This window comes from Toxotes jaculatrix, chromosome 7, assembly GCF_017976425.1.
Source record: "Toxotes jaculatrix isolate fToxJac2 chromosome 7, fToxJac2.pri, whole genome shotgun sequence".
Taxonomy (NCBI): domain Eukaryota; kingdom Metazoa; phylum Chordata; class Actinopteri; family Toxotidae; genus Toxotes; species Toxotes jaculatrix.
Window position 1 is genome coordinate 9170700 of NC_054400.1, and position 25633 is coordinate 9196332.

Below are 25633 nucleotides of genomic sequence, written 5' to 3' on the forward strand. Positions count from 1 at the left end.
GGTCACAAAAACTCCCCGAAACCTGTCTTATACAGTCTATGCCCGAAACCAATGGGTGACGTCATGGGTGCTACGTCCATGTCTTATACAGTCTATGGCGGAAACTCACTCATGGTTCATTTTCTTCCAGCTGTACCTGGAAGGGACATACGTCCGTGAGTAATTGTAATTCACACACCGTGTTGGTGTGTGAATTACCTGTATGACTTACCTGTTATGGTGTCCCGCTTTGGTTTATCGTTTGAGTGTAAATGTTGATAGCGCAACCGATGCTGATGTGCTAGCCCGTCAATGAGCTTCTCCATATTATGTTAGCATCGAGCTAATCGGTACTTATTGTAGATCGCGAAGGAGCTTCCGCCCCTCGGTACAACGGTTTTGCAAACGTTGCTGTATTGCTTTTGGGGTGTTTCTAGTGCAAAATATTTCCACACAGCGGACATGTTGGTGAAACTGGACTGAAAAGTTGGTTAGCCACGGTGCTGCTCAATGCTCGCCTGCTAGCTGGCTGCAAACTGGGGAATGGACTTCCTGAACAGGGGTGTGTTTCCGTGTCTTATTGAGACACGCCTCTGGAAATCCATTCCATGTTTTGCAGCCAGTTAGCAGAGCAGCCGGCAGGGAATCACTTGTGGAGTCATTTCAGCAGACAACATTAAAGCACAAACATGGTCCATGGATCGGAAATCTTTGCAGGTTGGATCGGAAATTTCCGATCTGTGAAATATGTTGGTATCGGAACCCGATACTGGATCGGATCGGCCCCATCCCTAATTTGATAACATTATTCAGTTAAAGCCGCTTTGAATAACCATACAGAAATGAGGTTCTGAATTAGTTTATTTTCATACAGCACAATCACTGAATTACAATTGCACTGAAATGATTTTAAAAAAGTAAATATTTTCATAATTAGCAAACTCTACATCACTATACATCTTACAGTTTTTGTTGTGAATAAAGACTCAGGTTCATGAAATCGGTTCCGACACACTAAGGTCAATTGGTCGACATAATGAAATAACAGACTGCTGAATTACGACTTCAGTCAAACTGAGATTAAAAACCGGTTTAGATTTTAATCATTATCACCTCATCCTCTACATTAACCAAATGCTGGGAAGAATTTTGGTTCTTCACTGTAGCAGATCTTTGTTTGCACTGATACAAGAATACAGTGACTGACAGACAGCAGAATTTAACTAAATTCATGAAGACTGATGGTTAATTTCTCATTTGGTTCTTTAAAGGCGGGTGTGTTAAGTGCACATTTAGCAAGGAAAGACCAACCAAGTTAAACTAACCAGCTGAAAAGAAACTGAATTATTGCTTCTCCTTTTGCCAATAACTGATGATGTGACAATTACAAAAATGTTTTTCCTCTCTCCATCCTCAAAACATATGTATCCATGTTATAAGACAAAGGACATTTCCTATTCGATCAGCATTTTATGACTGTAGTAAAAGTTACTGTAATTTATATCAGAGAATTCATTCTGATCGTCACTGGGTAATTTTTATGAGTTTCTCTTAAAGAGGCAAAGCATGTAAATACGCACAGGACAGGAAAAGTAGACAGACGGAGAGAGCTGGCGGGTCAGTTAGTTCCTAAAGTTGTCTGACTGCCTGGCTGACGGGCTCACAGCTTGGCGTAGTCCTTCAGGATGACCTCCAGCTTCTGGCTCAGCATGATGTTCCCTCTAACCTTCAGCTTTCCAGAGAAGAACGCCTAGCAAAACGACAAACACACACTTGATTCATTTTGTTTTTCTCCCCAAAGAAAGCACAAAGTATCCTATGATTTCTAGCTGGTTGGCTGTTATACTGCTTTTCAAGTGCACAGGGAGTAAAGAGGGCCAAAACGCCTACAGCTAACACTTCATACAAATGAAAAAGCAACAAGCCAGGACTCAGGAAAAAGAGAATATGTGACCGTTGTTGCTGTGGCAGCAGAACAATGAAATAATACTCATATTAATAAAGGTTCACAGCTGAGAGGCACAGCAGAAAAGTCTTTTAATTGGGTGAACTGAACTACCGAGGTTGTGAGGCATGTTCCTCGGCTAAAATCAATCACGGGACGGCAGTAGTGACGACCCCGGATGACAGTTAGCAGTGTCCCTTTCAACTCCACCAACTAATCTTTCCCCAGCTGTTCCTTTCATTGTCTCAGAGGCTGGAAAAGACCCTGCCTGAGGGATCTTCAGCTACACAGCCCGCTGACGCTCTTTGTAAATTGTGCACGCACACACAGGCCTCAGATCAATATCAAGGGTTCCAGGAAGCATATAAATTCTGTAGAGTGATGGCCACTCCCTGTGACAGATGAGATGCTACAGACATAACAAGCAGCGTCGATTGATTACCCGCACTCAGAGCTTTCTGAACTCGGTTTGATAGATCACTGCCTTCCATTTTTTATTTGACATGACGAGATCATGGGAGAAGTCATTACAGATTGAAAGGCTCTTCAAAGGCTCTTTTGCTTTAATTAAAATGTACAAGAAGTGATTTAATGTCAGGGGGGAAAAAAGGATTTAAAATATGACATTACATTTTCAACACTGCCTCATTATTTCAAGGCCATGTAGCATCTGGATTTTGTAAAAAACAAAAACAAAAAAAACTTAAGCTAAAATGCTTCCTTCCGTGAGCATGAAACACTTTAAAGAAGCATTAATGTGATACGCTGTGGATAAACATGCCGAAAAAACACACAAGGCCATTCACAGCACTGCATGTAAATAACCCTTTTGTTAAAGCATGTCACATCAAAAGAGATTCATGATAACTGAACAGGCCTGACCACTTGTTTATCACCTTCTGAGGGTTGAGCTTCCCCTGCACCACCTCCATGAAGTCTTCATCTGACACTGTGAAGGTCACATCTGCCTTCCCATTGTAAGGGCCTTTATGCAAGGAGCCGCTGCCATTCTTCAGATCAATGGCTACAGGAAGACAGAGAGAGGGGAGGGGGGAAAAAGATGGAATAAATCATAAATACTTGACAAAGCTCCTTTTTCGCTGGGTTGGCTGGCCTTTTCTGCTTTGCTACCACAACCCACTTGTGCTTGGAGTTATCATTCAGTCATTAGCACAGATTTTGTTCTAGTTTTAATGGCTTATTGGACAGCTTGTTAGCAAAATGTCAGTCTGGGTCAAATTAACTTATCAACTTTACAGCTCACACTCATATTTCAGCCTTTGTTTCATGGGCCAGCGTCAGAGTGAATCATGTTTTCTGACTGATTTCTGAGCGTTGGTGTAGCACTGAAGAGATGAACAACGTGTTAAGTCCTAACAGGCGGGAAAACAGTCACCAACAATCTTAAGCGTGAGACACTCCAGTGAGCTGCACTGAATGATGACAGGAGGATTGGGAATGTAAACGTGCAAAACAGGAATCAACTGGGAAACACTGTCAACACTGAAACGAACACATATAATTCCCATGTATTGGATGTACCGATCCACATTTTTCTGATCTGATCCCGATACCTGAATACTATTCAGATACCAGGGCTGTTTGTTTTAATATTATTATTATCATTATTGTTGATTTTATATGATGCTGTAATAAATCTTATCTACAGGCAAGTATGATACGTATGCATGTATGTCCCAAAAGGCAACTTGAGGTAAGTATAAGGTCCTAAAAGAAAGTTAGAAAAACAGGAAATCAATGTTAACAGTCAATATTTATTAAATTCAAGAGATACTCATAAAGGGTAACCTTCTTTTAGACTACCCCTCTCCAAATAAAATAGAAATAAAAAGGGCTACTTGATCTGATCAGCACAAATTAAGTATACTGGCTCTTGTAGCAGCAACAAATAAAGGTTTTTCAAATCTCAAATATCCCGAGAGGTGGAATTTCACTAACGGTTCATTTTCTTCCTGCTGTACCTAGAAGGGACATAAGTCTGTGAGTAATATATTGTTGGTGTGTGAGTTACCTGTATGACTTTCCTGTAATGGTGTCCCGCTTTGATTTATCGTTTGAGTGTAAATGTTGATAGCGCGACCTATGCCAATGCACTGGCCCGTCAATGGGATTCTCCATATAAGGTTAGCATCGAGCTAATCGCTACTTATTACCACTTGTAGGTCGCGAAGGAGCTTCCGCCCCTCGGTACAATAGCTTTGCAAACATTGCACGTTGCTGTCTTCCTTTGGGGTGTTTCTAGTGCAAAATATTTCCACACAGCGGACATGTTGTGCTGAAAAGTTGCTTAGCCACAGTGCTGCTCAATGTTCGCCTGCTAGCTGACTGCCAGCTCACAGCCAGTTAGCAGAGCAGCCGGCAGGGAATCACATGTGGAGTCATTTCAGCAGACAACATTAAAGCACAGACATGGTCCATGGATCGGAAATCTCCGCATGTTGGATCAGAAATTTACGATACCGATACTGGATCGGATCGGATCCATCCCTAAGTGTTTAATGTGTTTGTTCAGCATTCAGCACACTTACTCCACTGTGCAGTGGTCTTGCCATCTTTGGTGATCTCCCAGCCGAACACAGCATTCACCTTCTTCACCAACTCTGAGCCCAAGTCTTTAATACGACGACCAATCTCCGCAAACACCAGCTCACTCTGAAGGCCCCCTCCCTGCACAAAGGCAGATGCAAGAGAAACACTCCTCATAAAGATAAAAGAAAGTTAATTAAGGGTCTTCAAATCAAAAGTAACACCTGATTTTGTCCAAATTATCGACTGAACTAAAAGGAAAGAAGCTGAAAGGACTGTTCTTTGAATGGAGCATTTGTGGGCCAACATACTTGAGGGACATTTTCTGGGGAGGCGCCTGATGCGGTGTGTAAATCCACGTAGGCCCCCGACAGCACAACAGCACCTGTCTCCTTCACCTGGATGAAAGAGAAGAGCAGCGATCATAAGGACTCAGGCAGAACATTCACAAAAGAACAGAGGACGGCACTGAAATGACGAGTCAGACTCAAATCTTCATCCACAAATCTGTTATGACGACTGTAGTCCACACTAATGCTAAACACTGACTTTGCACTGGATATGAATCCTGTTGCCTTCCTTCCACATCTCAGTCTGTAGTGACTGACCCGGCATCACCGGCTTCACAAAGCGAACCTGAGAGAGAGAGATGGGGGTTAAGAGAGGTGGCGGAGTCAGAGGACCTGTAATTAAAATGATTTTATAACATTTCACTAGTCCTGATAAATGCTGAGTAGCTAATCAAGCATTAAACCTGATAAATTTCAGTGAACCACTCTAAAAGATCTGTTTTCATAATAAAATAAAAGCTTAAGCTCATTCATCAAATTCTCTAAATGGCACAAACTAGTTGTGTTAACCTGAGGAGTGCCTCCTGTTCATGTGTGTTCCTGAGATTTCATTTGCATAATTGACGCCACTAAATTTCAGTATTACGTTGCCTCTTCTGCTCCATTTGCGGGCAAGTTTCATTCATAAAAATGTCACCATAGAGGAAAGGAATGGATGAGAGAATATTCTGCAGCAGGCAATGTTACACTGATGAAGGTCTATTGATCAATCAGCTATTTCACAATAAGTGTCGACTGTGCGCTGGAGTCGATATTTTTGTTCTGCACTATTGTTTTTCCTGACACTGACAGGCACAGCTGAGGATCCTAAGCTGGAAAGCAGCTTGCACAAAGACCCTGAGGCAGTTGTACAAGTAACCAAAACTAAATAATTCAATCTTGAAAAAAAGAAATTTTTAAAAAATAAATGAATTTAAAAAAACCTCAGTAAACCAGTGAGTCATGATGTTGATATGGTGGACAGAATATTAATTTTCCAAGTCTTTTTGTGTTACTTTTTTAATTTTAATAAGTTTTCACTCCAAATTCAGATTAACACTACAAAATATTAACTCAAACACGTTTTTCCTGTTTGAACATGACTCGTATGACATGTTCAAACGTGAACATGTCACTTAAACCTGTTCATACTGTTGGTTCTCTCATGAGGTCCAACAACTCATACAATGCATGATAAGGTTTAAAGCACAGGTAACGCTTACTTACCTTGATAGCCTTGAATCTGGAGGGGTCATTGTCAGCAAACTGCTTGAGCACATGTCTTGCAGCAAAGCCAAATGAGCACAAGCCATGCAGGATCGGAGCCTTGAAACCTGAGCAAAGAGCATTTTTAAGAGCACCATGTTTAAGCCATAAGATAAAAACACAACATTTGGCCGAAAATCCCAGGGAAAGATTTAGTCCTGAGCAAAATAATTTAAGATATTTAATTGAATGAAAGAGACACCCATCAAGCCTCAATAGATGTACAACAGATGACTCTCACCTCCCATGGCAGCAAAGCTGGGGTCTATGTGAAGAGGGTTCCAGTCTCCGCTCAAACGGTACAAGGCCGCCTGTGACCGCAGGGGAAACAGACATTGTTTAGATCTATATCTAATTCATAAACCCCTGAACTTTTCCTAAACAAATGTGGAATGAAATTATCTTGAAGCCAATAGAAGAGATACCTAAAAATAAGAATGGCTTTGAAGTGATTCAGTTGCAGTCATTTAAATTGCTCAAGGGATTTAGTTTTTTATTCCGCCTTTCTCTTTTTATTTTCTGCTGCAAACATACAGTCAGCGTTCTTTTTTTTTTTTTTTTTTTGAGACGGTATAAAAACCTCATTCAACACTTTGCTGTGCCTTCACATTTTGTTTAAAACTTTATGGCTGTTACAGAGCCGCAAAACATTATCTCCTATTTCTACCCACACGTTATCAATACAGCTGATTTATGCTGCAACAAAACCCACACAGACACACTTACTTGGTCTCTTGTGGTGGAATCGATCACCACAGCATCTGGTGCCCGTTGAGGTGGCGGCACAGGAGCCTGGAGGAAATAAAACACAAATAAAACCAATCAAATATGAGGCAACGTTTATTTAAAACATCTTATTTTTTCCATTTTGGTAAAGTAAATCAAATATGGAACGCATACTTTGGCTTTCTCTGAGGTTCTCTTCCCTCCAAAGCCTCCAGCTCCAACCACAAACACTGAAAACTGGTTGAAGCACACCAGCTCATCACCACTGTAGGTGTTCACTGTAACACAGCAAAAATGTAGAATTTAAACTGCATCCATGAAGGACAATTAGAAGAACAATTGAGTGCCTTTGCTTATGTTAAAGTAGTAATACCACAGTGAAATAAAGTCCTGCATATAAAATCTCACAATTAGCACAAAAAAAAAAAACACATGACGCATCAATGTAGCAGAGCAGCTGCAGTCAGTGGCACATTATTTATTTTCTTCTAAAAATTATGGCAGAATTAATGTATGAGCAGAATATTGATAATGCAACATGCTGAAATGCATGAAATGCTGAATTTAAAGTTTTCAACAAACTTTGGGTTTCTCCTGATTTCCAAAGTAATCAACTATTAAAAAAAAAAAGTACCCCTGTGGAGTTTTTTAACCAATACTAGCACTATGCAGCATTTTTTCAAGTATTTTTTAAATATCTCTACGCCTTTATTATAGAAACTAGAGACATGAGGGAGTAAGAGATGCAACAACAAAGGCCCCCAGCCAGGCAAGAACCAAGGACATTGCTGTTCATGGTCAGTGTCTTAACCCTAAACTATGGGGGGGCACCCCATGTTTCTTTCTTAAAGTCCCTGATTTGTTTGTATCTTGACTACGTGCCTGAGGACACACATGCATCCACACAAACACAGCCAGTTTCAGACTATTCTACAGATCGAAAGCCAGCGAAAGGCAGGGAACAAGAAAAAGACAACTGCTTGCTAGAAGATACTGATACTGTTTATGAGGAAGGAAAAGAATTCAGTGCAGGATACACTAGATGTGTTTTGGCAAGAGAAGTACATTTGTTTGTTTACCATAAAACTCTACAATGTACCAACAACATAAATGAATATAGGGGAGTAAAAAATACATTTGCCTCTGAAATTTTCTGGTAGCAGAAAACACTTATGCAATGAGTAAACGCACTTACAGTGGTTAAGTTCCACCACTGACAACTTTAATTAAGTGAATTCTCACTGTACTGTCTGTATTTTATTATTAATAAGCTTTGGGCTGATTCTCCCTCATGTTTCAGAATCCTGCTCTCACTAATATGCAGTACATATTGACTAAAGAGAAGCAAAAGTAGTAAGTAATTATAAAGCTAGTATGGATTGCCTGGCAATCACTTTGAATGATAAGCAGCAGAAGTGAGACATTAAGTACAACAATGAAATCAGCGAGGAGAACACCTGCCTCGGCCACATTTCTTCATTACAACATACTTATAGTGAAATTACAGCAAAAAGTAACAGCCACATGAAGGCGGACTGTGAAGAGACAATTAGCAGCTGTCAGAAGGAATCAAATCCAGACAACAGTCTGCGTACTGGCTGTTTAATTTCATTATGTCAATTCAGAATATAACCAGGAATAAAGACAAACAAAGCTGCTTCTGCAGGGCGTCACTGTCACATGCTGTCTTACCCAGAAATGACTTTACTTTCCTCTAAGAGGATAACAGAGGCTGACTGGTTTAGTGTGTGTTAAGAATTCCACAGATTTTTCCTCTGTGAATCCTCAGGGAACGTCAGGTCCCATGTTATTTGTTTAAGTCGGATTAATTATAGATCAGAGTGGTTCTAATATCATCCATCTCTATGGAATTGTCAAACAGGAATATGAGTCGTTCTCACTCCGTTATTTCAATCCCTGCAGACACAGACTGCAAATTAACTTTCATTAATTCAGCCTGAGAGGCAACTTTCAGGAAAAGACACATTAAAGTGATGAAAATAAATGAATATGAAATAAATAAACTGATACGTAATAAAATATGTAATATGTGATAAAAGCTGTGAACCCTGAAGGGCAAAGACACTCACCATCCAAAAGGATGACCGCTCCGGAGCCTTTGTCAAACACGTCTGCTATGGTGGCCTGAGAGGTAAGTTTACCTGAAAATGTATTTTAACGATTTACATCCCACTTTAATAATGTTTCATCAATTAGTCATGCATGTACTAAATATTACTAAACTAGCTCTGTTTATTCCTAAACTAGTACCTCAAGACATGACAGCACCCAAATCCACTTCATGCCTGACTTATCATTATGTTCAAGTCACAGAACCAAGTGTCCCCAAGATCACTGAATAAGCTTCATACAAAAGCTGAAACAATTAATTAATTAATCTACAACTATTTTGATAATCGATTAATCAGTCAAGTACGTTTTCAAGCAAAAATGCCTAACGTTTGTTGCTTGTAGCTTCTCCAGCGTGAGGATTTGGCATTTTTTACACATCATATATACATACATAAAACATGGAACTGAATATTTTTGGGTTTGGGGATAAAACAATGGAAAGTAACGCTGATACTGACCAATATAAGTGATAATTCAATAAACATTTTTAAAATTTTGTTAACTTTGCACAAATCAAGCAAAGAGATATATCATTTCTGGTTACCACCTTTGTTTTGGATTAGTTAATAAAAGCTGAAACTTGGGAAATCTTTCTTTCTATTGTGCAACAGTCTGCATGATTTTTCATTTAGATGGTTTAAAGTGTCTTTGAGAAGTCTTGAAATATCTTCAAAACAACACCATGTGTTGTTAAACGACCTTCTGGGTTTTTTTGATATATTGTCAGGAATTTATCTTTTTTGAAAAACAAGAGCTTAGCTCTGTGACTTGAATGTAATAGTAATACATGAGAGGCACAAATTGGGGCCATGCTGGTCCATGTGTAGTTCTTTCCTCAGTATAGACATGCTACAATAGGATTTTAATCATTCAGTTAAAAATCTGTCATGGCTTAAGAGGTAAGCTGGCCCAAATCAGTTCCTAATCTTGGAGGCATCATCAAAATGGCTGTTTCAAGTCTAAATTATCTATTAAACTCTGACTGGTCTCAGTTACATGGCAGGTTAAATACAGCAACACAAATCCAGGTAAAACGACTCAGTGAGGCTCTAAAATAGCTGTGTACTTTAATAGCAAAGAAGGAAATACCTGAGGTTGGCAGAGGTTTGTAAAGCTCCAGATACTGCTCTCCATGCAAAACCTGACGCAAAACATCAGAACAGCTGTGATATATAATCATACCACAGTCTGAAAGCCTCATTAGCCTGAGAAATGTGTGTATTATTATTGTTCTTCTTGTGTCCAAGACTGTGTGAAATATACCATATGGATACAAATATGCATATACATATGTACACACAACAACGTCACACATTCACACACATAAAAACATACATTGTAGACACTGATATGTTTGCATTTTCTAACCTGTGTATAATCTATGTTGAGTCCAGGGACTGAGCTTAGCCCACCATCCATCATGGCTGCCTGGGAGGGAATGACGCCGAAGGTGGGGAGGCAGCTAAAGTCTGGATGGCCTTCATACAGGAACCTACATGAAAATGTTAGTGTTACTGAACTGTAAAAAAAAAAAATCACACTTTCATAGGAATAGTTTACAGATGAAGACAAAATAAAAATAACAGCACAGATGGCTGCACTGGGCTCGTGTTTTTTAAGCCTGGATAGATTCCAGAGTTTTTTCTCTTTACAGGTCAAAGAAAAAGTACAGTGATCATAAATTCTCTCAGTTCACTTTCAGACAGGTTGAATGAGGCAGTTACAGTCATAACTGGCAAACATACTCAGATACACACCTAAGATGGTCTGGGTCTTTGGTGGACATGCCGACCCCCAGTGCATAGAGGATACACTGTGTGTGGCTGAAGCTGAATGTGCTCGGTGGTAATTTTTGTCCCACTGCCTCAGCCTGAGAGGAAAGGAGAGGATTTTAGTGTTTGAGGGACAGGACACAAAACAGTTATCCTGTAATTTAGACAGAGAAAATTAATATGCAATTTTGGGGGTCTGGAGAAAAGTAATAAAGATCACCTCACGCTAGATTAGCTCCACAGCTCAACCTCTGAATACCAATGCCTTAATAAACACTACACATACAGTCAGAGTGAAGTAGCCAGTCTTCTGAAAATAACCAAACTTTTGCACAAAGCAAGGGCTACAGATTTCATCCCCCATCGCTTACATTAAAAGTGCATTAAAAAGTTTGTTAAAAAAAAAAAAATGTGTTCACATGGGCGCCTCACAAGATCTGAGGAAAGCACATAAAAGCAAAGAAGATTAAATATAGACATTAAACAAAATTGAGTATAAAAAGCACCAAAAAGACAGAAAATGCATTGAGCAGGATTGTATCAGAAGATGTATAATGTAGAGTTGGCACAGTCGCCTGTTTGATTTAATCTGTGATCTGTGAAACCATCCACAGTCATTACTTTGAGGACCTGTGAGATCTCACAGAGTTAAGAGGAATCAGCAGTTCAGAGGCGTACTTCTGGGCCGGACCAGGCAGAGCTTTGTAAGTGATCAGCACATTTTTAAGACAGCCCCTGAATTTGACTCGTGGCCAGGACAGAGAGGCCAGAAATCGAGCTGCGAGGTTCGATTTGTGCTTGCGCTTCTGTTAACAAGCAGCATGAAAATGGGCTCAAACTCCTCAACAGAACATCGCAATAATTAAGTGTTAATGACACAGTCATGAATGCCTTTTAAAGCTCATGAAGGTGGAGCCCTTCGATGTATTGTAAATGTTTTAAAACCATTATTAATCCCAGCCTGAGACCCTCTGCCAGAGCTTTCTGAGGATTCAAGTCTCAAACCGATCATGAATTTTCCATCATGGCTCTGGAGAAACCTGCACCAATGAACAATGGATGTGGATGTGTGTATGCGTATGTGTGTGTATGTATGTGTAGGGGTGTGTGTGTGTGTGTGTGTATGTAGCAAGAGCATTGTGTGGCATTATTTCAGCAATACACGCACCATGCCATGACAAGGACAAGGATACAAATGAAAATACACCATATGTTTTGCTGCACAAATACACAAAATACACACAATACACACACACACACACACACACACACACACACACACACACACACACACACACACACACACAGACATCACACACAGACATCACAAAGCTGTCAGCTGAGGACACAATGGTGACGTTTTTCTTGGGGCTAAATTGTGACTCTGTTCCAAATCTCCAGTCCAGACAACCACATAAACACCCACAAACACACAAACACACACCCCTGCCAGAGACACAGTGGAGAGGACACTGATACCCGAGACAGAGTGTACTGTACATCATTTAACATTTTAGGAACTGGATCATGATATCATTGAAGTAGGCTGGTGAGGCTATTTATGTCTCACAGGAAGTAAAAAAAAAAAAAAAAAAAGGACATTTCATCACAAGTGAGTCACATAACATTTAAAAAACAGTTCATATCTGTCTGCTACCATAGACAGACTTAAAGACTAAGCTAAAAATATGTGCTGATATAAGAGTAAGTTTACCATGGAGTATTATTGATGTTCATCACATCACCTTGTTTATGTTCAATTGTGTTTACAGTTTTTTTTTTGCATAGTCCCATGTTGGACTGAATTTGTGTCTTTTGTTTTTTTATATTAGTGAAGATCTGAGAAATATCTTTCATATTTTTTATCTTGCAATAGTGGTCTAATGAGTACATGTTGCACCAGTTTTCACACTGCACTAAATGAAGCATTCATCCTGATTAAACTATCATTGGTTAAACTGTGATGATGGTGGTCTGTGCTTAATCGGCCATTTCTTTTATAATATGGTGATCGCTGAATTGAGAACAATTTCTAAATATCTGGGGAATTTAACACGGTAATTAAAGGGTTCAGTCATCTGTCTGAGTGATATTATAAATACAGAAGAGTCTGTATTTGTACGTAGTGTCACTATCGCACACTACAATTATCTTAACAGAAAATGGTGGCTGTTTCTGCGGATAATTATTTGATGTTATGCAATTATACTAGTGGCTCAATGTTTTATTTAAGCAACTCAGCCATGTGTGAGCTGTAGCCTGTTCCCTTCCTGTGATTCAGTGACAGGGAACACAGCGAAGTGAGGGAGCATTCATCCAGGGAGCCATCGCTGCACCATTGTGCTCCAAAATCTTTTGTACATTCGCATTTTAAAAGCTAATCCAAGTTGCCACTTGTCTGGCACGTCACCATTTCATATTTGCAGGAGACATCAAAGTACTTATGTATGTTGTAGGAACTTCGCTGAGGAGGTTATTATCGTCCCTGACTAATTACAGTGTGGTGGTATTAAAGAGTCATGAGCTGCCATGTTTGAAACAGTCTGAGAGGTTACAGCTCCACACTTTCAAAAGTCATCATCAACCAACCGTTACAAACACTACTACAGTCTCAGCGGGAGGAATTACAGAGTATAAGCAAATGAGGTGGAGAAAAGCACTGATGGACATGAAGTAAGTGTGGTGAAAATAAGGTTGAAAACTGCGGGGACCAGAAAGTAACGAAGGGATAAAGAAAAAGGACAAAAGGAGGAGGACAGCGAAAGAAAATAGAAGTCCACACATGCATTCACATCAGGGTTTCTGCAGGGTTTACCAGGGTAAACTTAAGACTTTAAAAGGCCTTTTTAAGACTACATAAAATGAAATCTAATAGCTCTTTCACATTCACACCAGCCAAAGCATAAAAGCATGATGGGAAACCAGTAGGGAGTATATGGCCTAGAATTATTTATTCTCATTTTGCAGTACTTCCCTGCAGTACGTAACAATAATGCCTAATGATATAAATCATATTAATGTGACTGGCACCCAGATAAACAGCAGAAAATGGATGAATGCACTGACCAAATGAAAATAGTTAATTCACTGAAGTTAATTTATGTTTTTGCTAGAAGTCATCCATTGTGAGTTGATTTGAGTCCTTGCTACTGTAGCTAGCAGTAGAGATGGTGTTTGCTACAGATCCGAGGGTACTGACAGAAACTCTACAAAAAAGGAAGTCTCCCAACAGCCCACACGTGGATACACAGTACATTCTCAAACTAACACTACTACTTACAGCAGGCAAGAGAAAACATTTAAAACTTTTTCAAAAATAAATTTAAGTCTAAGTAGTTTTTAATACCTTTTAAGGTCTTTTTTGAGGAAACAAATCCAGCAATTTCTTAGGCTTTTCAAGACCTGAAAAATACCCTGTACATTAACATCAAAGAAAAAAGCAGCAATAACCGTCTCTACTCACAGGATTGATCCCTGAAGTTGCGGCTGCAGAGGCTGCAGCTGTTGGACTTGCACCGACTTCTCCCTCAGACTCCACTTGAGACAGCACACTCACAACTGACTGTAGAGACTCTACAGAACAGGTGAGAGATGACAGATGAGTAGAGGCACACCAGAATAACACATACAGGAAGGTGAGGTCACACCCGTTACACCCAATGAATGGGAATCTCTTATGCCACAGACCAAGTAGAAAGACAGAAATACTTGGAAATAATGCAAATAGCTTTTATTTCTGTAAACAGGCTCATTACAATCCACCCATCAGCTAACTCTACATAGGTAACCATTCTTCATATGTGGTGTAACTCATCCAGGTTTACATTGTGTTAGCCAGCTACAATAATCAGCTCTCACCTAGCTAATTTCATTCCTCAACAACAGCCTGAGGGTTTATTTGTTATCTCAGACGACAGTGTATTCTCATTTTACATTAAAGGTGGGATGATTTGCATACTTAGCTCTCTATTTACCTTTAAGGAAAAGTCTGACATTTTCAAATATACACTTATTTGAGTCAGATGAAAAGATACAACTCTTATGTCTATAGCTTACATATGAAGGTATCACCAGCAGCGAGTTAGCTGGATATGAGGAGACAGCTGGCTCTACCCAGAAGTATCAAAAAATCTGCCTGCCACTGATTTAATATGTACAAAAGCAAAGTGTAAATACAACAGTTTGACATTTTATGGCAGCCTATGTGGAAGCAGTTTGTTATTTTTACACTTTTTGCACAAAGGATTTTTGTAACACAAATTAGTAAGCTGCTGATGATGATGCTGATGACTTCATACTTTGTGTACCGGCATGAGAGTGGTATTTATCTTATCATCAAGCTCTCTGCAAAAAAACATGGTTTTTGAGTTTCATCGGTTTGATACCAAACTGAAATTTTTTTGTTGAACTACTGTTGGACTAATTCTTTATTTAAGAGTACCAATTTGATTTTATTTATATTTTTGAATATAAATGTATCTAACTCTTTATTATCAAGATTAGGTAAAAACACACAGAGAGATCTTGATGATTTACCAGTAATATTGAAAGTTTAGGGTGCCTTACATCTGACAGTTTATTCACGTATCGGATTCCTCTCATCACCCAGATAACAACCATTAAACCTACACTTTTTCAGGAATGAGCTTGGGGATTTTTTGCTCTGACAACTCCAGAAAATTCATAAGCTTAAGTTAAACGAATCGAAGTAAAGTTAAACAGAATTCCAGTGAGTTGTTAACGCATAATAAAAAATCCAATTTAAAAAGGATGGACAAGTGTGAGATCCACATACATAGAGAATAAACACGACCAGTTCTCTGTTCCAACATTAGTTGTTTATACACTTAAGACACTGATTCCACATTGTGTGTTCTCAGTTTGCTTAAAGATAGCCTAAAAATAGAATGTAAATATATCCACCCAAGTAACACAGGCTATGACTACCTATGCAGATTCAGCAAACACAAACAATGGAAGACAGCTGAGACAATCGAGGAACAGAAACAGAGTAAGACTGGGAAGACCACAGATACTAATTATCATCAGTCAGCGGCAGGCAGTTATAGAACAGAAGCAGCAACAAGTCTCTGTAATAAGCTACAAATGAGGATGCACTACAAAGCCATGCTAATGAGCCCAGCTTCCGCCCTGTGGGACTGCCACCCCAGTTCAGTTAATGTTAGCACTGCCGCCCTTTCTTCAATTGTACATCTGAGAGCATGGAGAGGGATGGAGGAGGCGGAGAGAAATAATAATCAACATTTGCCACCCACTTGTTTGCATGAGACCTTTCGGGAACAACGCTAGGCTTGTTCTTACCCAACATCTTATTCACCTTCACTTCCTTTTCCCTACCTCACTCGCTTGATGTGTTACCAAACCTTCTGTACATAAAGATGAGCTGATAGTATAAGGGCTCATTTGGCTGAAAACTGAGTTCAGTTCTAGTTTCAGAAGTTTCTCACGCTCACAAAACCTCAGTCAAACAGTGTGACTACGTGACTACTACACTGACCGTTTAAGATGTTCTAAGGCCATTTTGATACCACACAGAATGCGATTCAGTACCTGTTTCATGATCACACTGGCCAAAGTATGATGGAAAACTAGAATTAAAACATAGAACTATTTATTATTGCAAAAGTCACCCGAAAGCTAAGACGAGGAAATACGACGAAGTGTTTGCAGCGCTTGGCTTCACTGTGACTACGGTGGGAGACGAGCAAAGACCGGTGTGTTTATTATCTATTTATAATCGCCGCCGCGGCAGGGGGGGGGCACGCAATGTTTTCTTCTTTCTGAGGGAGGTGTCCAAACTGTCCCACAAAGGGCCGTATGGCTGCAGGTTTTTGTTCCAACCAAGCACCAGCACACCAGACTTGACTCATTTAATCAACTGATCTCAGTCTTCAGACAGGTGATTGGACAAACTGTGTGCTCTTCATTGGTTGCAACAAAAACCTGCAGCCGCACGACCCTTTGTGGGACAGTTTGGACACCCCTGCATTAAAGTTTTTACCACAATCAACGTTCGCTCATTATGAGTCAGTGAGGTTCGGAGCAGTGTTGACAGTGATTCCTACAGGTCTGAAGGCGCTGACTGAAACTCAAACTCTGGAGGTGTATAAAGTCTCCTACAGTATGCAATCATATACAGAAACCTTTTATAACCAACATTATTGCCTGCAGCAGGAAAAGTTTTTTTGTTGAAAAACTATACACCGTGTAAAGCATTTTTTTAAGGAAACACAATACAATGGTTTTTAAGACCTGCAAATACCCTGTTAAAGCCACCTTTCTGGGTCTCACCATACAAACAAACACACACAACTTATCATGATGTGATTATGTACAGTTTTCTGAGGTAGCAGACTACAGTGGCTGAGTCCTATTAAGAAATTAGAGATGAAGTTCCACTACAAAAATCCTTTTCTAAAAAGAAATAAAGATAATTGTAACTTTCGAGTACCAGGGAGTTCACCTACTCAAATTCAGAGATCAAACTGTACGATGATGGTGGTTGCTTTATTGGTAAGTAACTGATGACTTTGAATAGATTCAGTGTAGCTAGGCAGAGATCTGCAATCTGAATCATTCTGACTCAACACAGAAAGAGACAAACAAGTGTGAAAGCAAACCAGCAAGGTTATGAAGAGGAGGGGGCGTGATCCAACTCAGCGTTTGGACTCAAATAAAGAAAATCTGTGTGAAAATGAACTTGATAACATCTAAGCAGCAGTTGCGCGTTTACCGGTTTTAAGAGATATTAATGTGCTCTCAATGAATAAATCCCCATTCAAGACTAAAGGAATGACATGAATTTACATTTTCATTTTCAAAATCTTAACATGACATCTACTGTAAGATTTGTATGTAAATGTATTTGTGTATGAATGCACAAGCATGTGTGCAAGTTATTGTGTGTATGTATTACTGACCTTGTATGGTAGCAGGCTTGGTGGCATTTGTAAAATCACAGATTTTGTCCCAGTGGTCTCTGACAGCCTCAGGATTCATGGGTTGGTTCTTATGTCTCACAATGTAGCCCTGAGAACGCTCCCAGCGCACTGCACACATGGACACACACAAATAAAGACGTTGCTGTATAGTGGAAATCACACACATATAGTACTGGTGAACCAGGGGCTAATGAATATCACAGATGCATACAGACATTCCCTCAGGAAAAATGCACTGTACTCACATTTACCAATCCAGCCCGCACCGACCTGAAAGGAGACGTAACATGAGCAGATGACACAAAAAAACACTATCGTCTCTTTATGAAAACCGATTATGTCATTGGTACATTACTGTTCTGAATGACAAAAGAAAAAAATAGACACAAAGTTACAGGCAATCCAGTCAGGGTGAGACCTTATTCGTCTTTCTGAGGAGAAAGAAAGAAAGAAAGAATGTGCTTTTTCCTGTATACCTCAAACAGTCCTCCATTTTCTTGACACTGGTCATGACAGAGCCACAGGACCAGGGGAGCAACATACTCAGGCTTCAGAGATGCCACAAGGTCTAAATAAAACAAAACATATACATATACAAATACAGTACAGTAGAGTTTCTTTGGATTGCTCATCTGCGTTACAACAAGTCCTAAAGGAGTGCTACTGCTTCAGTGTGTCTGCTTGGTAGTTAGTTTATTATTAAAATGATGCTGTTTGTTTAATTTTCTCATTTTGAAAATACTGCGAGACCGTGGTCTGAGTTACCACACAAGCCTAAAGCATTTGTACTCTACGCTACTGAACCAACAGATGTGGATTACTAGTCTGTTTATTGCAAACAATATTCAAAAGAGGATGAAAATAGCCTTAATTGTATTTTTGTATATATCTAGGCTGCATTACATTATACAGCACCTGCTGGAAACATACTAAATACAAAACATGCACTAATACTGGTATGTTAAGAAACTGAATAACTTTGGAAAAATAAAGTCTGAGAGAAAATTAGTTAATACTGAACTTGGGAAAAAAATACAGGTATTTCTGGAAACATACTGGAGTCTTCAATAAGTAGTCCTAAAGATGCTGGAATGAAGTCAAGCAAATACAGAACAGGATTTAATTTCTTGTATGAAGCACTAAAGATTGAATACCAGACACCATATGTGTGGTATTAAAAAAAAAAGGCACCATGCTTCACTGCTCCCTGAAATGTTAAGCAAGATGAGTTTTGCTGTTTGTTTTTTAGAAAAGCCTGAGTCAGTGAAATATGGAAACAAGTCATTTACTTAGGTGAGGCCATCCTGTGACAGTTGGCACAACACAGAGTGGCAGATGCTACTGTAGACCAGCGCGGCAGGGCAACAAAACCATTCCTTTAATTTGTCTCTTAATAATCCTGTCATCAGAGCTGCAGTCACGCAGCATGCACAATATGTTCATGATATGTGATGAATACACATTTACAGATACTGGGTTTGGTGGGTTTCCATGGGCTACTAAGACCACAGTAAAACACAACAGACAATGCAAAAAAATAATAATAATAATTCACCAAGTTGTTGTTTTGAACATTTATATTTTAGGTTTTTGTTTGATATAATGTTCACATGGCGCATATGGTATCCTATGGTTATGATCTGTTCTGAGCTATGCTTCATTGTGTTAACTGTATGTATCCAGTGCTCCTTTACTTTCTGTCTCAGGAAATATTTTTAACAAGAAAAAACGTAAATGTTTCATTAGCACATTTACTAATGACTGTTTGGAAGCACGGCAAACACCTATATCAAAGGTTAAAGTAAGGAGTTTAAAGTCATTTAAAATCAAGGCCTGGCATATCACAACTTTTAAAGCACTTACAGGGTGCCTGATTTCATCATGGCTGGTGGAATAGCAAAAAAAAACACAGCTCTTGAATATTATATGATAAATTTGCATGTCAAACGGGAGTGCTGTTGCCTCAAATTTTGTAAATCAACATTACATGGGCATTACATTATGCAGATGCTCTTTAAAAAACACTGTGGTGAAAATCCATTCGCCTATTTTGGCCTGTCCAAAAATGTGTATATGTCAGCTGCATGTCATTATGTATGTTGTTAAATCTCTCTGTTTACCTGGGGGCATGACGGTCTCTGTAAGTCGGGACCCTGCAACAGGGGCAATAGTGTTGCAGTGGATGTTGTACTTGCGTCCCTCGATGGCCAAGGTGTTTGCCAGCCCAAACATGCCCAGCTTGGCAGCGCTGTAGTTGGCCTGGCCAAAGTTACCATAGATGCCTGCAGCTGAAGCCGTCATGATGATTCTGGCCACAGACAACCCCAAGCAACAAGTCAGCGTTAATGCAAAGTAACAGGCATTGCTATGGAGTAATGGGAGACACAGCCCCCACCCAATATATGATAAAATGCTGCATTAAGGACCTGATACGTGGAAGAAAAATGTACTTGTTCGACCTGCCTTCACATAGCTTTATTCACAACCTTGGCTTCTATGTCCATACTGTCTGTACTGTGAAGAGTGAGGCCACGGACCTTTCTCATTTTCATTTCGTTCACCAGTGGCTTTACCTTTGAATGCACCATAAACTTTTGTTTGGGGTGACTGCACAGAAAGATTGAATTTTAAACTTGCCTGTGAGCACTGCAGAATGTATATTCATACTACAAAATCTAAAATGATGATGATTATTGTCTTTGTCTCCCTATATAAAATTAAAGAATAATTTTACATCCATACCTTGACAACTGCATTGCTTACAACTGTTTTCTACTCTACTCAATAATAAGTCACACACGAAAACCTCACTAGGCCTTTTTGACAGCATGCATTTCTACTTGTCACAGAACAGAAATCAGAGGTACAATAAGTACCATAAATGATTACTCAGTATCAGAAAGCAGCCATTATTTATGTTATTGTTACGTGATCTCTATTGGATAGGTGTTTATGTTAGCAATGTCCTCCCCATTTACCATAAGTGATTTATGTGGCCTTAAAAATATAATCAGTACATATCAGCATACATCCACATTGCTTCATACAAATCATTCACTGGGTGTTTCACTTCTCATTCAAGAGACTTCTCCAGAGCTGAAGAATCTCGGCTGAATTTAAAAACAGCTTCAATTCTACAACTTCAGACCAGTGGATATTTGAATTTTTTATGCTGTACTACTTAGTAAAATGATATGAGCCTGCGCATACATCTTTGCTGCTTCTTGTGGAGTCATCAATTTAAATAGCATTTAAATTGTTCACAGATTAACCTACAGTGCTGCATAACCAAATTAACTTTTTTTTCCCTTCTTTCTTGGGTGATTTACATATTTATATCAAATTTGCTGTCTTGGGCTTTTATTAGTATGCAGATTTTTTTTCCCATTTTACACCATTAAACCAATGGAGCCAGACATATTAAAAGGGAATCAAGTGATTAAAGTCAGAGTCAGAATATGAGTATAATAATGCAATGGCAGACATGCTTTATATAATCATTACCTCAAGTGCACATCCTCAAGAGTCCACTTAAAATTCAGCACATAAAAATAATTTTGAGTATCTTTGCTACCTTATCTGACATCTGAATCAGGCCTTGCCATACAGCATTTTATGCCATACTGATATCTTCCTGAATACAGTTCGGCAGTGGTCTGTCTGCTCTGAATACTTTAACTTTATAGGACCTAAAAAGTCCTACCCACGTAATCGGAGGATGGCCCAGTTATTATCCACGTCAATAGCTGTTAGTAGCTGGGCTAGTTACCTGCCAAACTTTTGGTTTTTCATGTGGTTCCAAGCAGCTCGAGTCACCAGGAAGGAGCCTCTCAAGTGAACTCTTTGAATCAAGTCTGAAATTGAGAGTAAGAGGAATGGCACAGTACACATTACCACACAACACATATTATACTCTTCTGTTATTTCACATTAGAACATTGTGGATCAGATCCAGCTTGCAGTAGATTTTTAAACTCCCACACAAGCAATCTGTTTTTAAAGAGAAGGTACTTGGACAACAAATCTAAGTTAAAAACAAATGAAGTCTTCTACATATAGCACAGTGGCACACTTTGATTTTGAGGTGAGCCAGACAAAATAATGTGATGATATGAGACGACCCCAGACATGTTGTGAGTTCATGAGAGTGAATGTAAACATCAGAAATAATTTAATTACCCCAGTCCATATCACTTGTCCTGGCAAATGATCGGTCACGAAGTATCCTTGGCAAAGAAAAGCAGGAAAGTGTTTTCAGTCTTTGTGCTTACACTTAAGGTTTTCTTTTACATGATTATAGTGGTCCATATGCCCATATGATTGATATGAAACTACTTACCCAGCATTGTTTACAACAACATCTGGAAGAAAAGACATATTATACAGATTTAATCAATTATATTTATGACAATACTAACAATCATTTAATTGAGCTTTTTCAATAATGCAGTACTTGGGATAAGTATCAACTCCACAGTGACCACAGTATTGCTGTACACATCTAATACACACCTATTCTTCCAAATGCATCCAGCGCTGACTGGATGAGTTTTTCTCCATCTTCTACAGAATCTGTATGTGCACAACAGAAAATTGCACAAAGTGATGAGAGTGATTGATAACTGTTTCGCATAACTGAAATTCAAAATAATTGTATGTAGCTTTTTTCTATGATAGCCTGGCTATAGTTTTAAAACTGCATTTGTGCTGTTTGCATGTAGGTTCATAAATACCTCTGTCATAGTTACAATAATACAACTAAGATGAAGAGAAATCTTATGAGAAAGTTTTATTCAATACATGAGAAACCCGACAGGCTCACTTGCTCAGTCTGTTAAGTAATGATGTGTGAAATAACATATTTATTGATTGCTGGGCATCGTTTGTTGTAAACTGGATAGAAACTATGCCAACTTTTCAGGCAAATGATACCTTTGTGTCACATTCACAAACAATTTTGACAAGTTCTACACCACCAATGAACCACATTGAACGAAGTCTTGTTTTCTTCTTTAAAATGTTTTTTTCTTACATATGTGATATGCACAAAGATAAAATAGGGAGATAAATCTGTTTTCGACACTCGTTAACAGCTTCATCTGTGTGCTGACAAAAATCAATATTGTTTCTGAGTCTACCATTACATAAGCTAAATAATACATGGTAAGCAGTAAAGAAAAAAAAAAAATAAGAAAAGATAATGATGTGTCAGAGAAGACTTAAGACAAGAAGGCTAGTCCAAACTTCTCACCATAGTTTGCCACAGCTTTGCCTCCCTTCGCTCTTATCTCCTCCACCACCTTATCAGCAGCTGCAGAACTCTTTCCACCCCCTTTAGTGTCTGCCCCAAGGTCATTCACTTTATTGCAGGAAGAAGAAAAAGATTAGCAATAATGGGGTGAGTTCTGCAATTCTCCACGAGTGATTAGGTTAGGAGAAAAGTATAGCTAAGCTGATTCCTTGTCAGAGTTCAAGGGCAAGTTCAGTCCAGGCAGCAGGGAAAGCGATTATTTTGGGAAGGGTAAATATTTATGCCAACATCTACAACTGTGCAGTCTAAAAAGTAACATCATTACTGTGACAGTCAATGCAATGCACATTTCTCTATGACATGCCTCATTTTGAGGTCTAATTCATATCCAAAAATTACCTAATTGTAGGGGTGAACCGATCAAATTTTTTCTCTTGCAATACCAATTTCAAAACCTCGGCTCAGGGTTATCTGGTGATGCTGAGTACCAATTTGATGCAGGAGCCTCCCCCTTTGTTTGATATCTTTCTACCTCCTGGCATGAAACACATTGGAATATTACTTCAAGTAAGTGAACATGAAACCAAGGAATGCTGTCACAATAAAATCAAATTCAAAAGAATCTACAGGTTTTTTGTCATCTCAGGTATTTATTCATGTCACAGAAATTAAATCGCTGCTATATACTTTTCTGTATGTAGTCAGCAGCAAATGATACGTACATGTGGTAAAAAGCTAACATTTTAATAAGACTGCTAAAAAAGAATGAAACTGATGTCCAGTCCCTAACAACTCAGATAAACATTTGGAATCATGCTGGGCCAAAAATGGGTCAATGTGCACATTTATATGACTGTCTCTCTATTATCCAAAAAAGTATATATCAATTAACCCTGACTTTCAGCAGGCATTTCACTGAGTATGTAACATCAAGACCTGCACTAACCACAGTATATACATTATATCTGTTCTAAAACAAATGAGGTATAGGACGATCGAAATGACAATCCTTTATTTACCTATAACTGAGGCGCCTCTTTCAGCAAAAGCCAGTGCATATTCTCTGCCAAGGCCTGCAAAAAAAAAGAAAGACAGATGAGCCTATAGAGTACACCCCTCACATTAACATTCACTGTTGACAGGGGCGACATAGTGAGGGGAATAGCGGACTTAAGTTACCGGGGCCCAACAAAACACTGAAGTAAAACATTGTTTTTACTTTACTTTTTTAAAATTGTTTTTTTAAACAGTCAAACATTTTCAGGAGTTTACACTAAGAGCCTTCCAATACTGACATGAAGTAATATGTTTTATTGTAAATTATTTTTATTATAGTGTTTTGATCTGTTTCAACAACAGAAATTAACCTTCAGCATCATTAGAAAGCTTTAATGACTCTGGGTGAGTTATTATTTAACAAGACCTCCGTATCATGATTTCAGATTGTTCAGACTTTCTTAAATATATTTGAAGCACTTCATTACTGGCATGATAACCACTACAGATCCACTGCTTTACACACTTGTATCAAACGGGTAAGGGAGCCCGTTGAGAACACACACAAATATTTTTGCACTGGCCACTGACTGTAGGGGTGCTGGTGCATGTGCCCTTTCACACACTTTGCACTGGAGTGATTATAAGCCATTGCATTACATGTACTTTGCTCCCTTTGCCCTTCAAATGCAAAGGCTGCCAAAAGTCTGTTGCTAGTCTAATTAATGCAGAGTATGTTTACAGTAGTATCAACAAGTGTGTTTCATTGTTTCCAGAAGGTTCATAGATCGTTTACTGTAACGACTTTGCAACTTCTATCTGTTTCGCCATTGTTAGCAATGCGCAAGATACCGAGATTAACAACTGGGCAGGGAATCCAACAGGAGAGATTTGTGCACTAGCTGTTTTAATCATTTGTCTAACATATTTACTAAATCATCGCAACTTGCAGGTTAGCATTAGCAGCTAACGTTACAAAACCCTTAGGCGTAGTTACAGTTAGCAGCAGTAACAGCCACAGCTAAGGCTCCGTTATGTTTGCACGACGGGTTTACCTCCTCCGGCCCCGGTGACAAGCACGACTCTTCCTTCGAAAGACAAAGACATTCCTGTGAGATATTAGTCTTTATTCCTGAACAACAGGAGCACAGTGCCTACAAGAGCGACACTGCTTTTCACAGACAGAAGGGTGAACGCCTACAAGTTACACTTCCGCAATTACGAGGGGACGGTCTCAGCAGTGACCAATCAGAAACCAGGATTTTATTAACCCTGTTTTCACCACCTTCGATTTCCCACAAGTAGTTTACTATGAGTATGCTTGAATCACAGCTACAACGATTAGTTGATTAGTTGATCAACAGAGTTGTTGATGTCCCATTGGATGAATGAGCCCATTTGATAAATGACTGTTTTTTTTTCTTACTACAGCTTTTCACCAGTGGTGGTTCTACATTGAATTACTCCCTGGGCAAGACCCCCTACAAGCGCCCTCCAGAAAAAAAAAAGAAAAGACATTTCACACAAACTGCCATGTTTTAACAATATTAATTGATATTCTGAATGGCACAAATCCTTCATCACACAAATGAAAACACACTACAGGAAATCTAATTATAACACTATTGCACCAAGAACAGCAAACTAAAACTAAAACCTGACCTTTCTGGCCTTCCTTGATGCAAAATCATCAATAATGTCATCATAGGAAATCTGCTCCCCTATTG

The 25633-nt window shown here is 39.1% G+C and overlaps 1 protein-coding gene across 1 annotated transcript; it reads right to left on the reverse strand.

Annotated features, from left to right (window-relative positions):
• Positions 1 to 822: 822 nt before the first annotated feature.
• hsd17b4 (hydroxysteroid (17-beta) dehydrogenase 4) lies at positions 823 to 25108 on the reverse strand. The gene is made up of 25 exons (XM_041042731.1): positions 24962 to 25108; positions 23930 to 23983; positions 22911 to 23018; positions 22172 to 22231; positions 21999 to 22020; positions 21839 to 21885; positions 21429 to 21513; positions 19780 to 19967; positions 18136 to 18227; positions 17905 to 17929; positions 17639 to 17767; positions 14161 to 14270; positions 10683 to 10795; positions 10294 to 10417; positions 10015 to 10066; positions 8883 to 8954; positions 6967 to 7070; positions 6793 to 6858; positions 6308 to 6377; positions 6028 to 6134; positions 5021 to 5107; positions 4783 to 4869; positions 4474 to 4612; positions 2821 to 2948; positions 823 to 1729 (listed from the first exon to the last, which is right to left on the reverse strand). The coding sequence occupies exons 1-25, from the start codon at positions 25011 to 25013 to the stop codon at positions 1640 to 1642; spliced, it is 2211 nt and encodes a 736-aa protein (XP_040898665.1). The 5' UTR covers positions 25014 to 25108; the 3' UTR covers positions 823 to 1639.
• Between the last annotated feature and the right edge of the window lie 525 nt (positions 25109 to 25633).